Source organism: Mastigoproctus giganteus, chromosome 5 (assembly GCF_048544385.1).
Source record: "Mastigoproctus giganteus isolate SK-2022 chromosome 5, ASM4854438v1, whole genome shotgun sequence".
Taxonomy (NCBI): Eukaryota; Metazoa; Arthropoda; class Arachnida; order Uropygi; family Thelyphonidae; genus Mastigoproctus; species Mastigoproctus giganteus.
The window spans coordinates 37390088-37411437 of NC_143579.1; the positions used below are offsets into that span (position 1 = coordinate 37390088).

A 21350-nucleotide genomic window follows, 5' to 3' on the forward strand; every position below is an offset into this window, starting at 1 on the left:
ACTTAATTGTGATACTATTACCAAGTTTTCATTATTTCCAAGATTGCCAAACTGAGTTTGACTGATTATTTAACTGCTGCTAAAATATTGCTATCATACAAAAAAAAAAAAAAAAATACCGATCTTTCATTCATTGAATAAGGCAGATTACTTAACTGTAATAAGGGATACTTTCTCCATTATAAACATGCTTATTATTAATATTTATTTATAATAGAGCATTTTTATATTTTTACCTATTCCTTTATTCCTTTATTTTACCTATTCCTTAATTCTACAAAAGCTCATATCTGGTCTCAACGCACACCAAAACGTGTTGAGATTTTCTTAAAGTAAACATTCTCAAACATACTTATAGAAAATAATTAGTAATGAATATGTTGTTGATCATGGAGAAAGTGTTTCTTGACACAGATATAAAATAATGTATCTGTTGTTTTGCTGGTTGTGAGAGTGCAAAGTATTTAAATTGGGCAGTTCTTATTACTATCCTTCCCTAGCTTTCGTGCATTTATTATTTCTAACTTTTTTCAAAAAGTACAATAGACGTTGCAATACAAATATGAAATGTCAAAACTTTTATAAATATTCAACATCAAGTGTAATAAATACTGTAGAAATAATATGAATTTGAATTATAAGATGCCACTTAATACTTGAGAATATAACTCTTTCTTCACACTCACCGTTTTTCCACTTACATAATCCCAGATACTGAGGAAAGCACAAAAACAGAAAACAAAGTTAGTCAATGCACAGTTTATAGTGTTTATAACTCGCATAAGTAATGTTTAATAGCTTTCATGACTCATAACTTACTTATTTTTGGATTGTCTCATGAACTGCTGTATTTTTCTAGCAGCTTGATGCTGTCTCCTCTGAGAATATGTTCGTCTAAAAAATTGAAGAGATAGAATACAGAATTAATAAAAGACATACACATTTGGTTTAATATATAATGAGAGGAAAAGAAATGTATTGCATTTGGAGTTCTCACATTATGTAGCAGGGGTGGGGGGGGGACAACTCCGGCCCGCAAAAGTGTGTAATCTGGCCCACGGTCATTTTCAAAATATATAAAATAAATGGCCTGCCAAAGAATACATATCACGAAATTATCATTATTGTATTTTTTATTATATTTGATGTTATTAAATTGAGACACGATTGTGTGCAGCCTCCGCCCTGGAAGCTGCACACAACGTGTCTCAGGTTAAAGACCCCATTCAAAAAGAGAACACAAGTGGGGTCGTATATAGCATTAGATGCCCGGATTGTGGGGAATGTTATGTAGGGGAAACAAAACGCCGTCTTAAAGATCGTCTGGGGGAACACACTAAGGCAATAAGAAATGCGGAATATGGCAAGTCCGCCGTGGCCGAGCATTTTTGGGAGAAGCAACACCAGATCTCCCCGGACGATGCTATCATCACCGATCGGGCGCATAAGTTCTGGGACCGTAAGTGGCTCGAGAGTTTGCGGATTTGTTCTACAATTAACATTAATAGAGATAGAGGTACGCGGATTCATCCCATCTTTGAGACCACTATCCTCAGAAGGGATGAACGGTTCCGTATGACTTCCGCTCGAGCCACTTCCGGTTCCACAACGCAAGAGAACGGAACACGTGTGAATGAAAACACGTGAGGAGTACCATTAACCTACTGATATTTAAAGATGTACTGCAGAACAAGAAAACACCGCTGAAGAAGAAGGCTGGAGCCTTTGAAAGCTATGATTTTTATTGCTTTTAATCTAGTATATTTTAATGCATTTTATTGATTGTAATGTAGCAGATTTTAATAATTCATATGTATAGTTTATTGTAAAGTTAAATTTATTGTAAATACAGGTTATTGTAATTTATTATAAACACAGTTATCAAAAGTTCAGTTTCCTTGGTGTTTTTATTTTTATTTCTACGCAAGGTTGGTGCAAAACACTAAAAACTACATTAGGAGCACTAAAGCGGGCATAACGTTACATATGTAAGAACTAATGACAAAACAAAAATGAATTAACTACCTAATCAAAAAATATAAGGTCATGCTGGAAAAATTTTATTTAAGATAGGTTAAAATATACTGTGGTTGCAATGCTATCCAGACATGATAGATAGGAGGGAAATACAGTCAGTCCTCGTATAACACGTGTTTACATTACACAAATTTGACCATACACGATTTATAAATAGGGGAACGATATCTTATATAACACAAACCGAATTCGCTTATGCACGATTCGCCTTTGTGTTTACAAGAAATGGCAGTCGAACGCGGAATCACCCCAACCGAACACAACACGATAGGAATGAAAAGAAGATTCTTAAAATGTATTTATGTGTTTTATATCAGTGAAGGGGAAACACATTTCACCATAATAACATAAAAACCAACACAATTCCAGCTATCGGTATAATCGCAAATGCAATTAGATCGAGTTTACTACCAATTTATAACAGATTCCACTAGCAGAAACGCAATTGGGAATTGTTTTTATTGTTTTATAGTAGTAACCCCTAGAAATGTGAGGTGTTAATAGTGTATCTCTGCCTTTACGGTGTTGTTTATTCAGTTGCTACACGTGTGCAGCTTTGTTTATGTGTATCAAACGTGCCTCCTCCTTTTGTAATTGTGCTTTATTCCCTAAACATGAGTAAAATACTTAAAAGGTGTGAAAAGAAAGCATCCTGGTGAAGACACTGCAGATTCAGAGAGAAAAAAAAAAGAAGCAATATCGATAAACAGAGGCGGACTGGGTCAAAAATTCTTACCCGGGAAAATTTATAGTGGCCTCATACTACGGTTTATGGCCAAAAATCACACCGGCCTCCGGCCCACCGGGGTTTCCCGGTAAGGCTTATGGCCAGTCCACCAGTGTCGATAGCGAAAAAATAGGAAACTGTGAAACGCTTTGAGCGAAATGAAAGACCATGTGATATTGCATGTGCTACAGACCTAAATGAGGCACCGCCGAGAATTACAAAGAATGCAGAGAAAATAAAAACAACTTTCATAGCAGGAACAACTCAAAGTGTAATTAAAATCCATTAGATTAAGACACAAAGAATTGGAAGAGATGCAACGGTTGTCAACTGTTTTGATAGATAACCAAACAAAAAACAAGTTTGCTTACGATAGAAGCAAAAGCATTAGCAATATTTTATTATGTAATAGTTGTAAAAAAATACTTACGTATTTTATTACAACTATTACACTGTACTTAGAGGTTGAAGTTTTTCTCAGCTTGGCCTGCCTTGTTAAACAGAAGGAATATATTTTATAAGGATGGAATTCTCTTGAACGGGAAAAGTGTTTTTTTTTATGAAAACCCCAAACACGAGAGGTAATAGAACCTACAGTGCTTGGTACCATGCTTAGGTTGGAAGTTGAGAAGACGAAAGAAGATATTTGTTGACATTAGACTTGAACTTCTGTAGACTGTAATTTTCAGGAAATATGTACGAAGGAAGGTTGTTCCAGAAAACAGCACTTGAATGAATAAATGAGGAAGATGAAAAGTTGGTTCTGTGAGTTTGAAGTTGGACAGTAAATGGATATTGACTGGTGGCGGTACGTGTTTGGACTGTTTTGAAAGAGAGAGCAGGAATAATAGAAGTACAGTCGGTCCTCGTATAACACGTGTTTGCATTACACGAATTCGATCATACACGATTTATAAATAGGGGAACATTATCTTATATAACACGAACCGAATTCGCTTATACACGATTCGCCTTTGTGTTTACAAGAAATGGCAGTCGAATGCGGAATCACCCCAACTGAACGCAACACGATAGGAATGAAGAAGATTCTTAAAATGTATTTATGTGTTTTATATCAGTGAAAGAGAAACACATTTCACCATAATAACGTAAAAACCAACACAATTCCAGCTATCGATATAATCGCAAATGCAATTAGATGGAGTTTACTACCAGTTTATAACAGATTCCACTAGCAGAAACGCAACAGGAAATTGTTTTTATTGTTTTATGGTAGTAACCCCCAGAAATGTGCTTTAATAAAATGTGAAATGTTAATAGTGTATCTCGGCCTTTACGGTGTTGTTTATTCAGTTGCTACACGCCCGCAGCTTTGTTTCTGTGTATCAAGCGTGCCACCTCGTTTGTAATTGTGCTTTATTCCCTAAAAATTTGTAAAATATTTAAAAGGTGTGAAAAGGAAGCGTCCTGGCTAAGACACTGCAGATTCAGAGAGAAAAAAAAAAAAGAAGCAATATCGATAAACAGAGGTGGACTGGGTCAAAAATTCTTACCCGTGAAAATTTGTAGTGGCGTCATACTACGGTTTATGGCCAAAATCACACCAGCCTCCGGCCCACCGTGGTTTCCCCCGTAAGGCTTATGGCCAGTCCGCTTCTGTCGATAGAGAAAAAATATGAAATTGTGAAACGCTTTGAGCGAAATGAAAGACCATGTGATATTGCACATGCTACAGACCTAAATGAGGCAACGCGGAGAATTACAAAGAATGCAGAGAAAATAAATACAACTTTCATAGCGGGAACAACTCAAAGTGTAATTAAAATCCATTAGATTAACACACAAAGAATTGGAAGAGATGGAACGGCTGTCATCTCTTTGGATAGAAAATCAAACAAAAAGCAAGTTTGCTTACGATAGAAGCAAAAGCATTAGCAATATTTTATTACGACTTACGTATTATAAAATATGTAAGTATTTTATTACGACTATTTTATTTAATATAATAATTTTTTTACGAATAAAATACGTATTTTACCCGTAAAAAATACTTTTTAGTATTAAAAAATACTAAAAATACTTTATTATAATATAATATTATTTTTATTACGTATTTTAATCGTTATAAAATACGTAAGTATTTTATAACGATTAAAATTACTCGATTATTTATTGTGTTTGGTAATGTTTTGGTTCCAAATGTGTTTTCAATCTTGGGTGGTCGGCACCTAACCCTACTTTTCCCATAGGGCCTGTTGTTTACATTGCACGATTTTGCATTGCACGAGAGTTTCTAGGAACGCAACTATCGTGCTATACGAGGACAGACTGTATCTGTAGAAAAGGCATGCAGCAGAAACAGTACATCTATGAGACAGCAAGAGGAGAGACTCTGTTAGAGAGGAGTTATTAATTAATCTAGATTAATTAATTAATCTAGAAGCCTGAGAAAGGTTTTGGGGGCACCGCCCCAGATGTGGGAACGATATTCCATGGTAGGGCAGATATGCAATTAGTACAGAGCGAACAGCTGTTTGGAAGAAAAGTAATGCCAAAAGCGAAAGAAAAAACAAAAGTTTTTTTAGATGCAGAGGAAGCAATATTTGTAATGTGCATGTGCCAAGAGAAATTAGAAGTCAGGGTAATCCCCAAAAGAGAGATATCAACTTGCCTAGAAATCGGAGTATCACCAAAGAAAAGCATAGGAGCAGAAGAATCCTTTTTGTGAGATATAAGACTGAGTTTTAGAAGGATTGAAATCAACTTAGTTGTCTTTGCCCCACTGGAGAATTACCTGGAGATTGCCATTTAAGGAACTGGTAGCAGATATTCGAGAAGTTGAAACTGACTGAGCAGGGCAGGGCAAAATGGAATGCAATGTGCTATCATCGGCTAAACTGTGGATAGGATTTCCAGTCAATGGAAAAAGGTCATTAATATACAAGAGGAAAAGAGTGGGGGAAACAACTGAACCTTGGGGGACACTAGTATTAGTGGAGAAGTTAGAAGACAGAGAGCCATCAACCATCACCCTCAGTGAGCGATCAGAGAGAAAACTGGATAACCAATTACAAAAAACAGTTGGCAAACCATAAGATGGAAGCTTGTTTAGAAGACTTTTATGCCAAACATGATCGAAACCCTTTGAGATGTCAAGAGTAAAACAACTGCTTATGTTTTACTGAACATTTCCATTGAATTAGTCTATAAATGGGTAACATAAGCCAGAATATCACCAGTGGATCGACACACACACACGGAATCCATATTAGCGATCGTTTCAGAAGTTATGAAACAGTAATCCAACCAAAGAAAAGAAGAAAAATCTTGCATGTCATCCCATTTTGCATTCTTGTAATATCAAACAACACACAGTTGGGAACAGCTATGAGATAAATGCTCCACTGGAGAAGAGACAATCACCAAGTTGTGCTTGAGGTGCCTGAAGGACCATTCAGTTCGACCGTGTATTTAGAAGGGTTGTTTGTGAGAAAAAGATCAAGCATTTTTGCTGATGGTTAGGATTGTCCAGTATTCTTGTAGGTAAATGAACAATCTGTGCGAGATCATTAGTAATTGCAAAAGCCTCGACAATTTGACCAGCTGGGTCGGTGTGACTAGAAAATGGAAGCCAGCTGGAATTGTGAACATTAAAATCACCAAGGAAATTTACCTCACTGTTAGGAAAGTTGGACTGGAGAGAGAGTCAAGTTGCAAAGAGAGGAAGTCAAAGACCTCCAAGTGATTAGTGGAGTTGGGAGAATGGTAGAGACAACAGATGAATTTGACAGAATGAGGTAAAGAGATTTTAAGCCAGAGAAGATCGAAGAGAGGAGATTCCAAATTACCAAGCCTCCGACAGGGAATATCGGAACGGACAAGTATCACCTATGAGGCGAAAGGAATCATACAGCAAATAGTTTGGGCAACTGAGATGAACAGAAGTTGAATCAACTGATAACTGAGATTCTGTCAGAAAAAGTACATGGAGTTTGGCAGACTGCATGTGGAAATGGACATCGTTGAGATTAGAATTGAGAACACATATTTGTGAAATGAACTAGGAAGTGTTTGGGAAGTTTAGATGTTTTCGCAGATAAGCTTACTCTATTCGTTTAACAATTCATGGTGTATTCAATAGTAAGAAAAAGTGGGGGGACATGCTGTATCAAGTAGTGAAATTTTTGGATATGGCGTACACATGGTAAGAATATACCCAGATCCTTGACATAACGTGGCCTCGACAATGCCCCCAGCATACACATTACTCGGACTTCCTCGTCACTAACTGGCAGAGTAGAGGTAGCAAGATTATACACTAGCTGATCCATTAGCCTCCTGAAGAGTTATCAATTAGTTTGGTCCAGTGTACTAACTAGTGGCAGGCCTACGAACACCGTTTTAGAGCTGTACCCTCGAAATGTAAGGAAGCTTGGATCTCGCCATGATGTTCATCATAACCTCAAAAGTCATCAGTCATACTGTATGATGGAAGAGATGGGGTAGGGTTGACTGGAACTTAGTTCTGGAGACTAAACACGGGTTCCACCACTTAAAGCATCCAATAAGGATCCAGGACTAGCGCAGCAAAGCAAAAGGCTCAAGCTAAATGGAGTGCTGTGGCTCAGGGGAGAACTGAGGGGGGTAGTTGCCCTCTGAATCACAGCCTTTTAAAATGTACTGCTTGCTGGATGCTTGTGGAGCAATCAGGTACGGGACGTGATATTGCCAAGGGGGATGTCTTTGTGTGTGTGTGTGCGTGATGTAAGGATTGTGAGGAAATCAGGTGACAACTCAGCATTGTTATGGGCCTATATGAAGGAGCTTGAAGGACAGGGTGGACCCTCAAAGGATCTAAAATGTCCACGTTTGCAGACGATACGAAGGTTGGCTGGGGTGTTAAGGACACTAATGACAGTATGCTGCTGCAACAGGATATAGAAAAGTTGAGCTGAGAGGTGGCAAATGAAGTTTAACATTGACAAATGTAAAGTACTACACATGGGAAACAGCAACCCCAGAGCAACGTATCAACTCTGTGGTACTACACTGACAGTGGTAGAGAATGAAAGGGACCTGGAAGTGGTTGTGCAGGCAGATATGAAGTTCTCTGAGCAGTGCAGACGGGTTGCAAGAGTAGCTCATGGTGTATTGTCAATGATATATAGGAATTTTTTTAGCAGCAATAAGGAGGTGATTATTCCCTTGTATAAGGCAATGGTCAGGCCACACTGAGTACTGTATACAGGTCTGGAGGCCTCATTTTAAGAAGTGAGTGGAACAACGGGTTGCTCTTACAAAGAAAGGCTTAAGTTTTGCAAATTACAGTGTCTGGCGACTAGACACCTGCAAGGTGATCTGATTGAGGTGTATAAAGCCTTGAATGGTTTGAGCATGCTCAATGCTGATGGGATTCTTCCTCTTGTTCAGAATTATCACCTGAGAGGGCATAAATTCAAACTGAGGAAAGATAAATGTGCAGAAGTTTGCCTTTAGCCAGCAGGTAGTTGGTTGGTGGAACAGACCTCCATCCTTTGTTTTGGAAGTTGATAGCCTAAATAAATTTAAGGCTGAGCTGGACATGTATTTGGAATGAACGGAGGGGTGAAATGGAAGCGTGTGTTCTTTTTTTTTTTTTTTTGGTTGATGCTGCATATGCTTGCTTTCTTGCATCATATGCCTCTACTAATGCTAATAAGCAAAGTGGTGGTATTGCACTGGTTGATGAGAGTCATCTACCACCTAGGATTGCCTAGTAACACAGAGGGATGGCATTCCTCCATTCCACGTGGTGTGGGCACCACACCTCGACTCCTGCTTACGTTGGTTCACACTTGGGTGGTCACCTACAGTGCTTGTGCATGGAGGTTATACCCAGGATTACTAACAGACTGTCTGGACTTCACTGAAATTGGGTCCACTTGACTTGAATTTCACCCGAATATCAGTTCCATCAGCATTTTAGACTCCCAGGTAACAAGCACAGCTTGTCTGTCATTTCTGAGACAACCTCAAGGACCAAAGTTCAAGGGTGTTTGCTGATGCCACAGAGGAAGTCACTAGGAAGGCTCAGGTTAAGGATATCAATCAAGGTTACACCTACACCCTCCTCGAGAGTACTTGTGTGATTGGACATAACAACCAGCAGTTATGTGCAACACAGAAAATAAAATAACTATATATAACTATATTAAAAATAAAAAACTACAAAACTTAACCTGTCTGTATAGTAATGCCATGGGTATTGTATGTGAAAGTGAACTCGAGTTTCTTGTCAGATCAACTAATGCTGATATTATAGGAATAACAGAAACATGGCGCCATCCGAGATAGTGAATGATGAATTTCACTATGGTGAGTACAGTGTGTTTTGGAGAGACAGGAGGAGCAAAGGGGTGGGGCAAGATACACTAGCACAGCCCCTCAGTATCATTAAACTTAATAGGTAACAGAGACCCACAAGTAAAAAAAAAAAAAAAAAAATTTCTGTTTATATTCTGGCACAACAACCAAGTCAGTAGAGTTTACAATAAATCGTCAATACAAATATTTATTGTATTTAGTAGTCACGGGCTCGAACCCCAGTCCACTCAAGGAACGTGTGCTATGCACTCTCACTCCTGACCACTTGGCTACGTCAGGCCTAAATAATTTATTGTCTAGGGGCAGAAGAGGTAAAGGATGTTCATGATTAGAAAGACATGAAGTTCTAAGTCCAGTATAAACATGCAGCAAGGATCGCACACGATATTCTATCTACAGTTTATCAGAATTTTGCAAACAGGAGGTTATTATCCGAACTACATCTTCTAAACCACCTCTGGCAAAGGGCACTAAGCATTATCCTTATGAGTGTATGGCTGTAGAATTATCCTTATGAGTGTATGGCATTATCCTTATGAGTGTAGTCTGTAGAACTTGGAAACTATATTCATTTGGGGAGGGGGGGGTCTGTAAAATGAATGAAGGAGGGATATTCTTGTAGGTGATGCAAGAACTGGAAGGCATGACTATAAAAATCTTGGGAAGTAATAGGCTAGATTTTATGAAAGTTAATTTAGGACAGCATATTATGGCAAGTTGAACAAGCTGCTTGCAAGAGAGTGGAGAGCTCAGCAAAATTCAAGGAAGAATTGAATAGGCACTTTTTGATGATAGGAATAACATGGTAGGAAGGTTCATTTTATTTTATTTAATTTTGGCAGATGTGAAATAAAATTTACTTCCTTGCATCGTTATGTCATTTTAATGCTATATACTAATACATCAATTTGTTTTCGATTCATTGTATGAAAAGTAATGGTTTCTCATCCCACTTTTTTAAGACTAAAAAGAATTTTTTTTTTTTTTTTTTTCATTTCTGCTCCTACAAAAGATCATAATTTATCTCTAAGGAAACAGAAAATAAAAGAACATTTTATTTAAAATGTTTAGCCATTGTAGATGTTCACAATAGTTGCTGTTTGGATGCCTAAAACAGTTAAAATCTTATGAAGAAAAAGAAATTAAAAAGCCAACAGTAAGACAAGGTTTAAAATAAACAAATTAGGAAACTAACTTGAGAATTGATGTTGGAGTGCCTTCACGACTGGAATTCGGCCTTCTTTCCCCATCAGGTTTATAGAAAGTTGGTATGATTGTAATACTCGAGCCAGTAGTTGTAGTGGAATTAATGGATGGAGGTAACGATACATTACTGGTTTGTGTATTGTTGTTGTTGTTATTATTGTTGTTGTTATTGCTGTTATCCTGACTTTTCTTGAATCGTTTATGTTCACAATAACTTCGAAACTGAGACTGAATAACCTGGGCTGCCTTGGTCATCTGTTTGTAATACATATACTGAAAAAAATAATACAAAAAATTAGTTTACGTGTACAAGGATTTTAAAGTCACATGCACTGTTGTTCAAAAGTACTCAGATACTCATGTGAAGTAGTGAACAACAGAAGCTTGGTGTGTGCAAGAAACACCCCAGTTACCTGCAGTAGTCAGCACGAGTCAGAGAGCCATTTATGAAGTTTGACTATCATTAATTTGACAATGCCTACTCACAGTTCTGAGCCTTCAAAAGTAAAGTCAAGTTTGGGGCAACATTTTATGGCAAGTTGAATAAGCTGCTTCCAAGGGTGGCAGAGGTGACGAGGTTGGCAAAATTCAAGGAATAATTGAATCACAGTCTGGTAAGCCAAGAAAACAGATGGTGAACCCTGAAGAGGGTGTTGCATAATCTTTAAAGATGTCTCCATAAAATTTGAGGTAAATCTTCTGGGTAATCTTCTTTTCCTATTAAGCATTGCCTATTAGTTTAGGATAGAATATCTCTGGGTAATGCCATAAAGGCAAGCATTATTCACCAAACATCACCATTATATCATTTGATGCCACTCATGTTTTAGCATGATAATGTCCATCTCCCAGAATCACACTTGATCACCTAGTTTGAAGAAAACAAAATTGTCAAACTGGAAGGGCAAATTCTAGGCAGTTGCTATCAAGAATGGGTTGAAAGTCATCTGTAAAAGATCGATGTTGTTATTCAAACCAAAAGTGGGCTAATACAATTTCAGTTTCTTTAATAGAAATATATTTTTATTGGTATCTGAATACTTTTGAAATGATAGTGTATATATATATATATATACACACACACACACACACACACACACACACACACACACACACACACTATCTTCATTTCAATACACTTTTAATTGTTCTATTTCTGTAGTTCATCATTATTCACAATTCTAAGGGGAGTTTTACGAGTGGCTTATTTTCAATTATTTTGAAAATCAACATTTAAATCAAAATTCAGTAAGCGCTGGGTATAGTGATCACGTTTGCAAATTGAATTTTTATTCTAATAAATGGTGATTTTAATGAGTTAAAACTGACAAATATTATCCAGAGGCTATAAAAAATAAAGATATAAAGCACAAATTTACACGTTATTACCAAATGTTTATTACCAATTAAATGATATGTAAAAATCAGAAAAATATTATCCACAGGTTAGCAAAATAAAAATAAATTTATACTTACATACATAGCTTAATCAATATAGATATTAATTAAACATAACACTTTGTAATATGCTTATAATTTAAAATAGTCGTTTATTTTAGATTGCTTTAAATTATCACTACAAAGTCTATATTTATAGATTTCTCAATATTGTAGAACATTCTATATTCACAATCACTTGCACCAGTTTCTTCCAACACTCTCCTCAGGATGGCTATAGCTTCACGATTTTGCCATTTTGTAACTGGAATTCATTCGGGTTCATCTTCATTTTCCTCCTCCTCAGCAAAATTATCAGTAACAGACTGGGAAATTTCTTCATCTGTTAAAGCTGTAGTAACTTGTAGATTACCATCTATGTCCACCCAATCACTAAACTCCTGTTCATCCACGTCTTCAGGCTTTTCGAAGTGATCAGTATCGTGACTTAGTTGACAATCATTAATAATAATCCACATTTTTTGAAACAGTTGCTAATGCAGGTTTTGGAAACTTCATTCCAGGCACTTGATCATATGAAGTGCATCTAGAACAGTTATCTGCTTTGAGATATCGGATGATGTTCCCTGACCTTTATCTACAGACTGGACGATTCTTTGCCTCATATTCAATCTATAAAAGGTCTTATAAAGATTTTAATCAAAGTTTTTGAAAGTCAACTTTGGATGAGCTGGGCAGTTGTCCAAACCCAATGCAATTTTTTTGTTTTTCTTAATCAATTTCAAATCCCATTTACGAAGATAATCTTCAAATAAAGAAGCTGTCATCCAAGTGTTGGTATTATTGGCATATTCACAGGCAGAAGTTTTACTCCTTTAAAACATCTAGGCGATTTACTCTTGCCTATAACTAACAGCTTCATCTTGATTGTTCCCATCATGTTAAAAGAACTGTAATCCTGTCCTTGATCTTCTTTTCTTTCTTTTTAAAAATCATGCAGTGGTCTGGGGCAGCCCTGTAGTACAACCCTTTTCCATCTGTATTAAAAATGCCTTCAGGATTATAAGTGCTTAACACAGTTTGCCAAAAGGTTTTTACCCAGGTGTCAGCTGCAGAAGAACCACTGTAATCTTGATTTTCTCTGAAGTTTTTTTGTAAATAATATCATGCCTTTCCTTCCATCTTGTCAGCCATCTGTCCGTCACCTTAAACTCTGTGTAGTTTTTCAGCAAAATCATTAGCTTTTTGGAGAAGAATGCCAAGATCGATTGGTGCATTAAATGAGCTGGCCTGTTTGAACCAAACGAACAGAGCTTCAGCTACTGTTTGGCATTTCCCTTCAAGCTTCTTTTTTTCTGGTTTCATTAATCACATTAGTGTTTAATGTGTGATGTGATTTTGATAAAGATAACTGAGGCACTCTTAATTTTACTGCCACTTCCCTTTGAGGCATATTGCCTAAGTGTAATTTATCGTATGTTTCTATAATTCGTAACTTATCTTTTACACTCAAATTCACTCTCTTTCTGTTCACTGACATTTTTTTTTTTGGGTAATAAAATTTAAAACACAGTAAAAAATATAAGCGTCAATCAATAACAAAGCACATGACACACACAAGTGACACGAAGTTTAGATATAGAAATGAAGATAAGTTTCAGTGAAGGGGAAAACACATTTCACCATAACGTGGAAACATAGAATTCCAGCTATCGGTATTATCGTAAATGCTAAAGATCGAGTTTACTACCTGTTTATTGCACTAACAGAAAAGCCCAATAAACTGGAAACTGCAAATTGTTTTATGGTTGTGACCTCCAAAAATGTGCTTTAGAAAAATATCACAGTCGCATTCAAAATTGATCCTTATAACCAAAAATGTGATTCTAATAAACTATGAAAGTGTAGGCATTTTATTGATTTGAATCGGTCCTTTGAAATTTCACTCTATTAAGCAGCTGATTCTAATAACCAATGATCACGATAACTGGTGCTTATTTCAATTATCTTTTTACTGCAAAAGTCTAGCAGAGCTTTCTTATAAATAACTCTTAGCTGGTGATATCTCATCACACAATGTTATCCCAAACCTGAGAGAGAGAGAATCATCCATAACCTTTTCTAATCTCCCATTGTAGAGCTCAACATTTTACTTATGATGTGATTACTTATGATATTCAAAAATTAGGCAAAAAGTTTAAATCATTCCACAATGACTTAAATAAAATTTGTGATACATATGACATATGAGTATCCCAAATTTTTCATCAATTCCCCATATATTACCTAACAATTATATTAACTAATATATAACAGTTATAGGTAAGGATTTTTGAAACTACAAAGTAGACACACTGTGTGTTGTTGTGCCTTCCATATGGATGAGTCAAGTGCAAAAATAGATGTTTATTACACTTTGTAAATTCTATAAGGCATCAGTATATGTGGAAGGGAGGGATTCAAAAAAAATTATTCTTTGCAGTGCTGAATGAAGTGATGTGTCACAATAGATAAAGTGAAACACAGATCAGTGATTTGGTTTCTCTTTCTGCAAGGGAAAACACCTAAAACAATCCACGAAGAAACGGTCATGGTTTATGGATAAGATTGCCAATGTTAGTGTTGTTACACATTGGTATTAATAATTCAAATATAGAAGAACCTCTGTACATGATGAAGAAATCCAGCATACCCAGAAACTGCTGTAACATCATTGCATAATACTATAAAAATATGCTACCTTCCACTTCCTTTCTCTGTTTCAATTTGGTTTTAGTTGCTCCTATGCCAGTATAAACCCCCAAAACAACAACTACCACCATCACCAAATACAGAGATTACTTTCGAAAGGGCTATACCGTGAAGGTGAAGTATTATTCCAACCTCCTCATAAAGTAATGTGCTGCTATAAAAGAAAGAAAGGCAGGGAAAGCTGTCAAAAAGGTGTGTACCTGCTCCATGATAATGCTCCTTCACATTCTTCGCATGCTGCAGTGAAGTGTGCCCACAACTGTGGGTTTGAAATATTATTGCATTCTCCTTATTCTCCCGACCTTGTATCCTCAGATTTCTTCCACTTTCCTGCCCCCAAGTCCTTTCTTCATGGAAAATATGATACTGCTGATGAGGTAATTTCTGCTGCAGTCGTGGTTTGAAGGACAGTCAGAGGACTTCTACAAATGTGGCCTGTGGAAGTGTATTGTGAGAAAAATGGGTCATTTTGTCTGGTGACTAAGTTGAAAAAGTGTAATACACTGTTTATTTCAACCTTCTATCACAACTACTTCCGGGTGAATACAAATCTTTTTAACCCCCTCCCCGCTCATAGTGTTGGTAAAGCATGTGTAATAAGTTTCAAAAATTAAAAATGCATGTTGCAACTTTTTGTGCCACAAGCCATCACGACAAACCTTTCTTTTTAAGAAGTTGAAGCAGTGTGCAGATCAATATTATTTTGGACAAAATAATCTTCCTGCTTAATGATTTCACTGCGTATTTCATTCTAAAGCAAATGTCAATCATATTGCAACTGAGCTGAAAATTTCTTTCTCCTTTCTATTCATCTTGGTATATTTGTTATTTTGTCATCACTCTTCCCACAAAGATCCATGACATTGCTATGCTACCTTCCACTTCCTTTTTCTGTTTCTCCATGCACATGCAATATTCCACATGAATATGCAAATTATTTTTCTCTCACCTGAGTAATTAGGTGGTAGATGACTCTCATCAACCAGTGCAATATCACCACTTTGCTTATTGGAGGCTTGAAGTGGTGGAACCCATGTTTAGTATCCAGAGCCAAGTTCCAGTCAACCCCTTCCCCATCTCTTCCATCATGCAGTATGACTGATGACAGTATGATCTTCCTTACATTTCGAGGGTACAGCTCTAAAACAGCGTTTGAAGGCCAGCCACTGGTTAGTACACTGGACCGAACCTATTGGAAACTCTCTAGGAGGCTTCTAGATCAGCTAGTATATAATCTTGCTACCTCTACTCTGCCAGATAGTGACTAGAGGGAGTCCAAGTAGTGTGTATGCAGGAGGCATTATCGAGCACGATATAATCCTTGGCATGTTATGCCAAGGATCTGGGTATATTATTACCATGTGTATGCCATATATACAAATATTTCATTACTTCATACAGCATGTCCCCACCACTTTTTCTTACTATTGAATACACCATGAATTGTCAAACTAATAGAGTAAGCTTATCTGCGAAAACATCTAAACCTCCCAAACACTTTGTAAGCTTAAGCTTAAATGTTTTGAAAAAAAATTATAAAAAAAAATTTGCAGGGAACGTTTGACTTACCTAGGGGAGATCAGGTCAAAAATTCAGGGAATCATGGGTAAAAATGGGATATATAAGGACTGGTTTAGTAGCGTTAAGTTAGTTATAGAGGGAGAAGTTATACTGGTTGGAGTTATAGAGGGAGGAGTTGTAGAGGTAGTAGTGATAGAGGGAGGAGCTGTAGAGAAAGGAGTTGTTCCGTAAGGGAAGGAGTTCCGTGAGAGTAATAGTCGGGAAACAGCGAGAATATTGTCGGATTACAGACGAGAGGATTTACTGGTGTAAGGGCATGAGTCGTTTGGATTTAACAAGTTTGGAAGCAGCGAGTAAGTTAGTAATCAAGGAAAGTCGTGGTTGGGAATTCTAATTAGTTACGGTTATGCAACTAGTAGTTTCAATTGTTAATAAAGTTAAAATAAGTGGGCAGTTAATAATATATGCCAATTCAAAGTGAATTTGATCTGATGTGAAAACCGTTAAAGAAAATGCTAGAAGATAAAGGAACTGGTCCAAAAAGTCGGAGAAGTGAAAATAATTGTAAGTACTTTTTCGTATTATTATTTCTAGTCAAGAGAATAATCCAAAAAGGGGAAGAAACGCATTCTGAAATCCTAACTGTGATATTTTGAACTAGCCTAAGGAATAACTGGATAAACAAATTGGATATTTTAAAGGAACTATTGTTTCAATTTAGTAACAAGATATGCTGAATGAACTTATTGTTTTGGTTTATCCCAGTGAGGAATGTTTTGTAATATGAAGAGTTTTGTTGATTAATTTTGTAAACCTTTAAGTCAATTTCTATAATTAAACATGTTAAACCTTTTAAGTGTGTTTGTCAATTGCCTCACTCAATTCCTAGCTAAAAATTCAATTAAACCTGAAGTCTTGTAGAAGCAGTCAGAGGCCCAAGGATAACTTGATAGTTTCCATAAATAAAATTAAAGTAGGGTTTAGCTTAGTAGCCAAGGGTATATGGTTAATAATAAAAACCAAAGAATTTATGCTTACAATTGGCGAGGCAAAGCATAAAACAATACCCTTACAATTGACGAGCCAACCAGGATTACAATTGGCAAGTCAATGCAATAAGGTAAAAGGTAACGCCTACAACTTCCTAGTTCATTTCACAAATATACGTGGTCTCAGTTCTAATCTCAAGGATGTCCATTTCCACTTGCAGTCTGCCAAACCCCCATGTACTTTTTCTGACAGAATCTCAGTTACTGGTTGATTCAACTGCTGCTCATCTCAGTTGCCCAAATTATTCGTTATGTGATTCTTTTCGCCTCAAAGGTGGTACTTGTGCATATGTCCATTCCGATATTCCCTGTCAGAGACAGGTAATTTGAAATCTCCTCTTTTCGATCTTCTCTGACTTAAAATCTCTCTACCTCATTCTGTCAAATTCATCTGTTGTCTTTACCATTCTCCCAACTCCACTAATCACTTGGAGCTCTTTGACTTCCTCTCTTTGCACGGCGCCTCCGTAGCCAGGTGGGAAGGAGCAGCAGTGCGTAGCACACGCTTCTTGATTAGACCGGGGTTCGAGCCCGTCACCACCAAATACGGAGGATGCGGAAAGGTCAGGGAATGACCACCGCATACCCCGGAGCAATATGGCCCTAGTTGCTAATGCTCCTAAAAAAAAACCAACATAACATAACTCTCTTTGCACTCAACTTTCTCCAGTCCAACTTTCCTAATAGTGAGATAATTTTCCTTGGTGATTTTAATGCTCACAACTCCAGCTGGCTTCCATTTTCTACTCACACAGACTAAGCAGGTCGAGATGCTGAGGCTTTTGCAATTACTAATGACCTGGCACAGATTGTTCATTTATCTACCAGAATACTGACAATCGTAACCATACACGTTTGAACTTTTTCTTACAAACAACACTTCTAAGTACATAGTCGAAGTGAGTGGTCCTTTAGGCACCTCAGATCACAACTTGGTGACTGTCTTTTCTCCAATGGAGCCTTTATCTCATGGCTATTCCAAACCTCATGTTGTTTGGTATTACAAGAATTCAAAATGGGATGACCACTCAAGATTTCTTTTTCTTGGTCGGATTACTCTTTCAAAACTTCTGATGTCAACGTTTGCTCAGATCGTGTCATTAAAATTATTCTTGCAGGAATGGAATCCTTTATCCCACACTCCACTTTAAAATCTCGTCCTTTATCTAAACCTTGGTTTTCCAATAAATGTGCTAAGGCTGTTAAAGAAAAGAATGTTGCATATCGTAATTGGCTTGCTTTAAATTCTTCAATTTCATTTTCTTTCTACACCAGAGCTCGCAACAATTGTAAAGCAGTTATTAATCAGTCCAAACTAGATTATGAACAGGCTAAGAGTAGAAAACTTGCTTCTTGCCGTAATGGTAGCCATGCATTCTGGTCTCTTGCCAAGGCTACAACTTTTGCCTATCTCTGCTCTCACCTCTGTCAAAACCAGATGGTTGTGTTGTCACTTCAGTCAAGGATAATGCCTGCTAGCATCCCATTTTTCTTCCAACTCATGTATTAATGATCTTGGTAAAATACCTCCCACCATTCCCAACATGCTCCATTCAATGCCTCCTATGGTCTTCTGTCAAAAGGATGTCAGAAGGATTTTGATGAAACTTGATACTCAGAAATCTCCAGGTCCTGATGGTATTTCTCCATTTGTTCTCAAAACCTGTGCTCCTGAACTTACTCCCGTTCTTTGCAGCCTTTTTTCATTTTCTTATTCCAAAGGTGTTTTTCCTTTTGCTTGGAAATTTGCTCATATCCAGCCAGTTCCTAAAAAGGGTGACAAATCCGTACCATCCCATTATTGTCCCATTGCAATTACTTCTACTCTATCTAAAGTAATGGAGAAATCAATCAACAGCCAACTCAAACCATCTAGAAACCTTCCATCTGATCAACGATCTCCAGTATGGATTCCATTAGTGTCGATCCACTGGTGATATTCTGGCTTATGTTACCCATTTATGGACAAATTCAATGGAAAAGTTCGGTGAAACACAAGCAGGTGCTCTTGACATCTGAAATTCTTTCGATCGTGTTTGTCATAAAGGTCTTTTAAACAAGCTTCCATCTTATGGCTTGCCAACTATTTTTTGTTAATGGTTATTCAGTTTTCTCTCTGATTGCTCACTGAGGATGATGGTAGATGGCTCTCTGTCTTCTAACTTCTCCACTAATGCTGGTGTCCCCCAAGGTTCAGTTCTTTCCCCCACTCTTTTCCCCTTTTTTTATTAATGACCTTCTTCCATTGACTGGAAATCCTATCCATAGTTTTGCCAATGATAGCACATTGCATTCCATTTTCCAGTCTGAGAAACCTTGCTCAGACTGGAAAATGGAATGGAAACTGGAAAAAATGCCGATCTCCAGGTAATTCTACAGTGGGTTCAAAGTCAACTTAGTTGATTTCAATCCTTCTAAAAGACAGTCTTGTCTTATATCTCGTAAAAAGGATTCTTCTGCTCCTAATGCTTATCTTTGGTGACACTCCGATTTCTAGGCAAGATGATATATCTCTTTTTGGGATTACCCTGATTTCTAATCTCTCTTGGCACAAGCACATTACAAATATTGCTTCCTCTGCTTCTAAAAAACTTGGTTTTCTCTTTCGCTCTCGGCATTACTTTTCTTTCAAACAGCTGTTCAACTCTACAAATCACAGATCCACTTTACAATAGAATATTGTTCCCACATCTGGGGCAGTGCCCCCAAAACCTCTCTCAGGCTTCTAGATTCCATTCAGAAGAGGGCAGTTAGGTTAATTAATGACATTTCTAACAGAGTCTCTCCACTCACTGTCTCATAGATGTACTCTTTCTGCTGCATGCCTTTTCTACAGATACTTCCATGGGCACTGTCCTTCTGATTTGGCTTCTATAATTCCCTCTCTCTCTCTTTCAAAACAGTCCAAAGACATGCAGCCAACATCCATTTACTGTCCCATTTCAAACTCACAGAACCAACCTCGTTTATTCATTCAACTGCCATTTTCTTTTTTTTTTTTTTTTCTTTTTTTATGTGAACCCCAAACATGAGAGGTATTAGAACCTATAGTACTTAGTACCGTGCTTGGGTTGGAGGTTGAGAAGACGAAAGAAGATATTTGTTGACTGTGGACTTGAACTTCTGTAGATTGTAATTTTCAGGAAATACGTATGAACGAAGGTTGTTCCAGAAAACGGCAGTTGAATGAATAAATGAGGAAGATGAAAAGTTGGTTCTGTGGGTTTGAAGTTGGACAGTAAATGGATGTTGGCTGGTGGCAGCACGTGTTCAGACTGTTTTGAAAGAGAGAGCGGGAATTATAGAAGCCAATTCAGAAGAACAGTGCCCATGGAAGTATCTGTAGAAGAGGCATGCAGCAGAAACAGTGCGTCTATGAGACAGCGAGTGGAGAGACTCTGTTAGAGATGAATCATTAATTAACCTAACTGCCCTCTTCTGAATGGAATCAAGAAGCCTGAGAGAGGTTTTGGGGGCACCACCCCAGATGTGGGAACAATATTCCATGTCAGGGCGGATTTGTGATTTATACAGAGTGAGCAGCTGTTTGGAAGAAAAGTAACGCCGAGAGCGAAAGAGAAAACCAAGTTTTTTAGATGCAGAGGAAGCAATATTTGTAATGTGCTTGTGCCAAGAGAGATTAGAAGTCAGGGTAATCCCCAAAAGAGATATATCCTTTTGCCTAGAAATCGGAGTGTCACTAAAGATAAGCATAGGAGCAGAAGAATCCTTTTTGTGAGATATAAGACAAGACTGAGTTTTAGAAGGGTTCAAATTAACTAAGTTGTCTTTGCCCCACTGGAGAATTACCTGAAGATCGGCATTTAAGGAATTGGTAGCAGAGTTTCGAGAAGTTGAAGCTGATTGAGCAGGACAAGGTTTCTCAAAATGGAAAGTTGAATGCAATGTGCTATCATCGGCAAAACTATGGATAGGATTTCCAATCAATGGAAGAAGGTCATTGATATACAAGAGGAAAAGAGTGGGGGAAAGAACTGAACCTTGGGGGACACCGGCATTAGTGGAGAAGTTAGAAGACAGAGAGCCATCTACCATCACCCTCAGTGAGGGATCAGAGAGAAAACTGGATAACCAATTACTAAAAACAGTTGGCAAACCATAAGATGGAAGCTTGTTTAGAAGACCTTTATGCCAAACACGATCAAAAGCCTTTGAGATGTCAAGAGCAACTACTTGTGTTTCACTGAACCTTTCCATTGAATTAGTCCATAAATGGGTAACATAAGCCAGAATATCACCAGTGGATCGACACTGATGGAATCCATACTGGTGATCGTTGATCAGACGGAAGGTTTCTAGGTGGTTTAAGAGTTGGC

At 37.4% G+C, this 21350-nt stretch overlaps 1 protein-coding gene across 9 annotated transcripts in view; it reads right to left on the reverse strand.

The window, feature by feature from the left end:
- Nucleotides 1-21350, reverse strand: part of LOC150085310 (calmodulin-binding transcription activator 2-like) — a 736406-nt gene that overhangs the window by 17589 nt on the left and 697467 nt on the right. For 7 of the 9 annotated variants that reach the window (XM_090373988.1, XM_090373984.1, XM_090373982.1 and 4 more), the window contains 2 exons: nt 10284-10567; nt 820-894 (listed from right to left, as the gene is read on the reverse strand). In XM_090373988.1, coding sequence (XP_090230114.1) covers nt 820-894; nt 10284-10567 — 359 coding nt within the window. Of the gene's footprint in view, nt 1-686; nt 715-819; nt 895-10283; nt 10568-21350 lie in introns of all 9 variants that reach the window. The other 2 variants (XM_090373990.1, XM_090373985.1) reach the window with 2 other exon arrangements.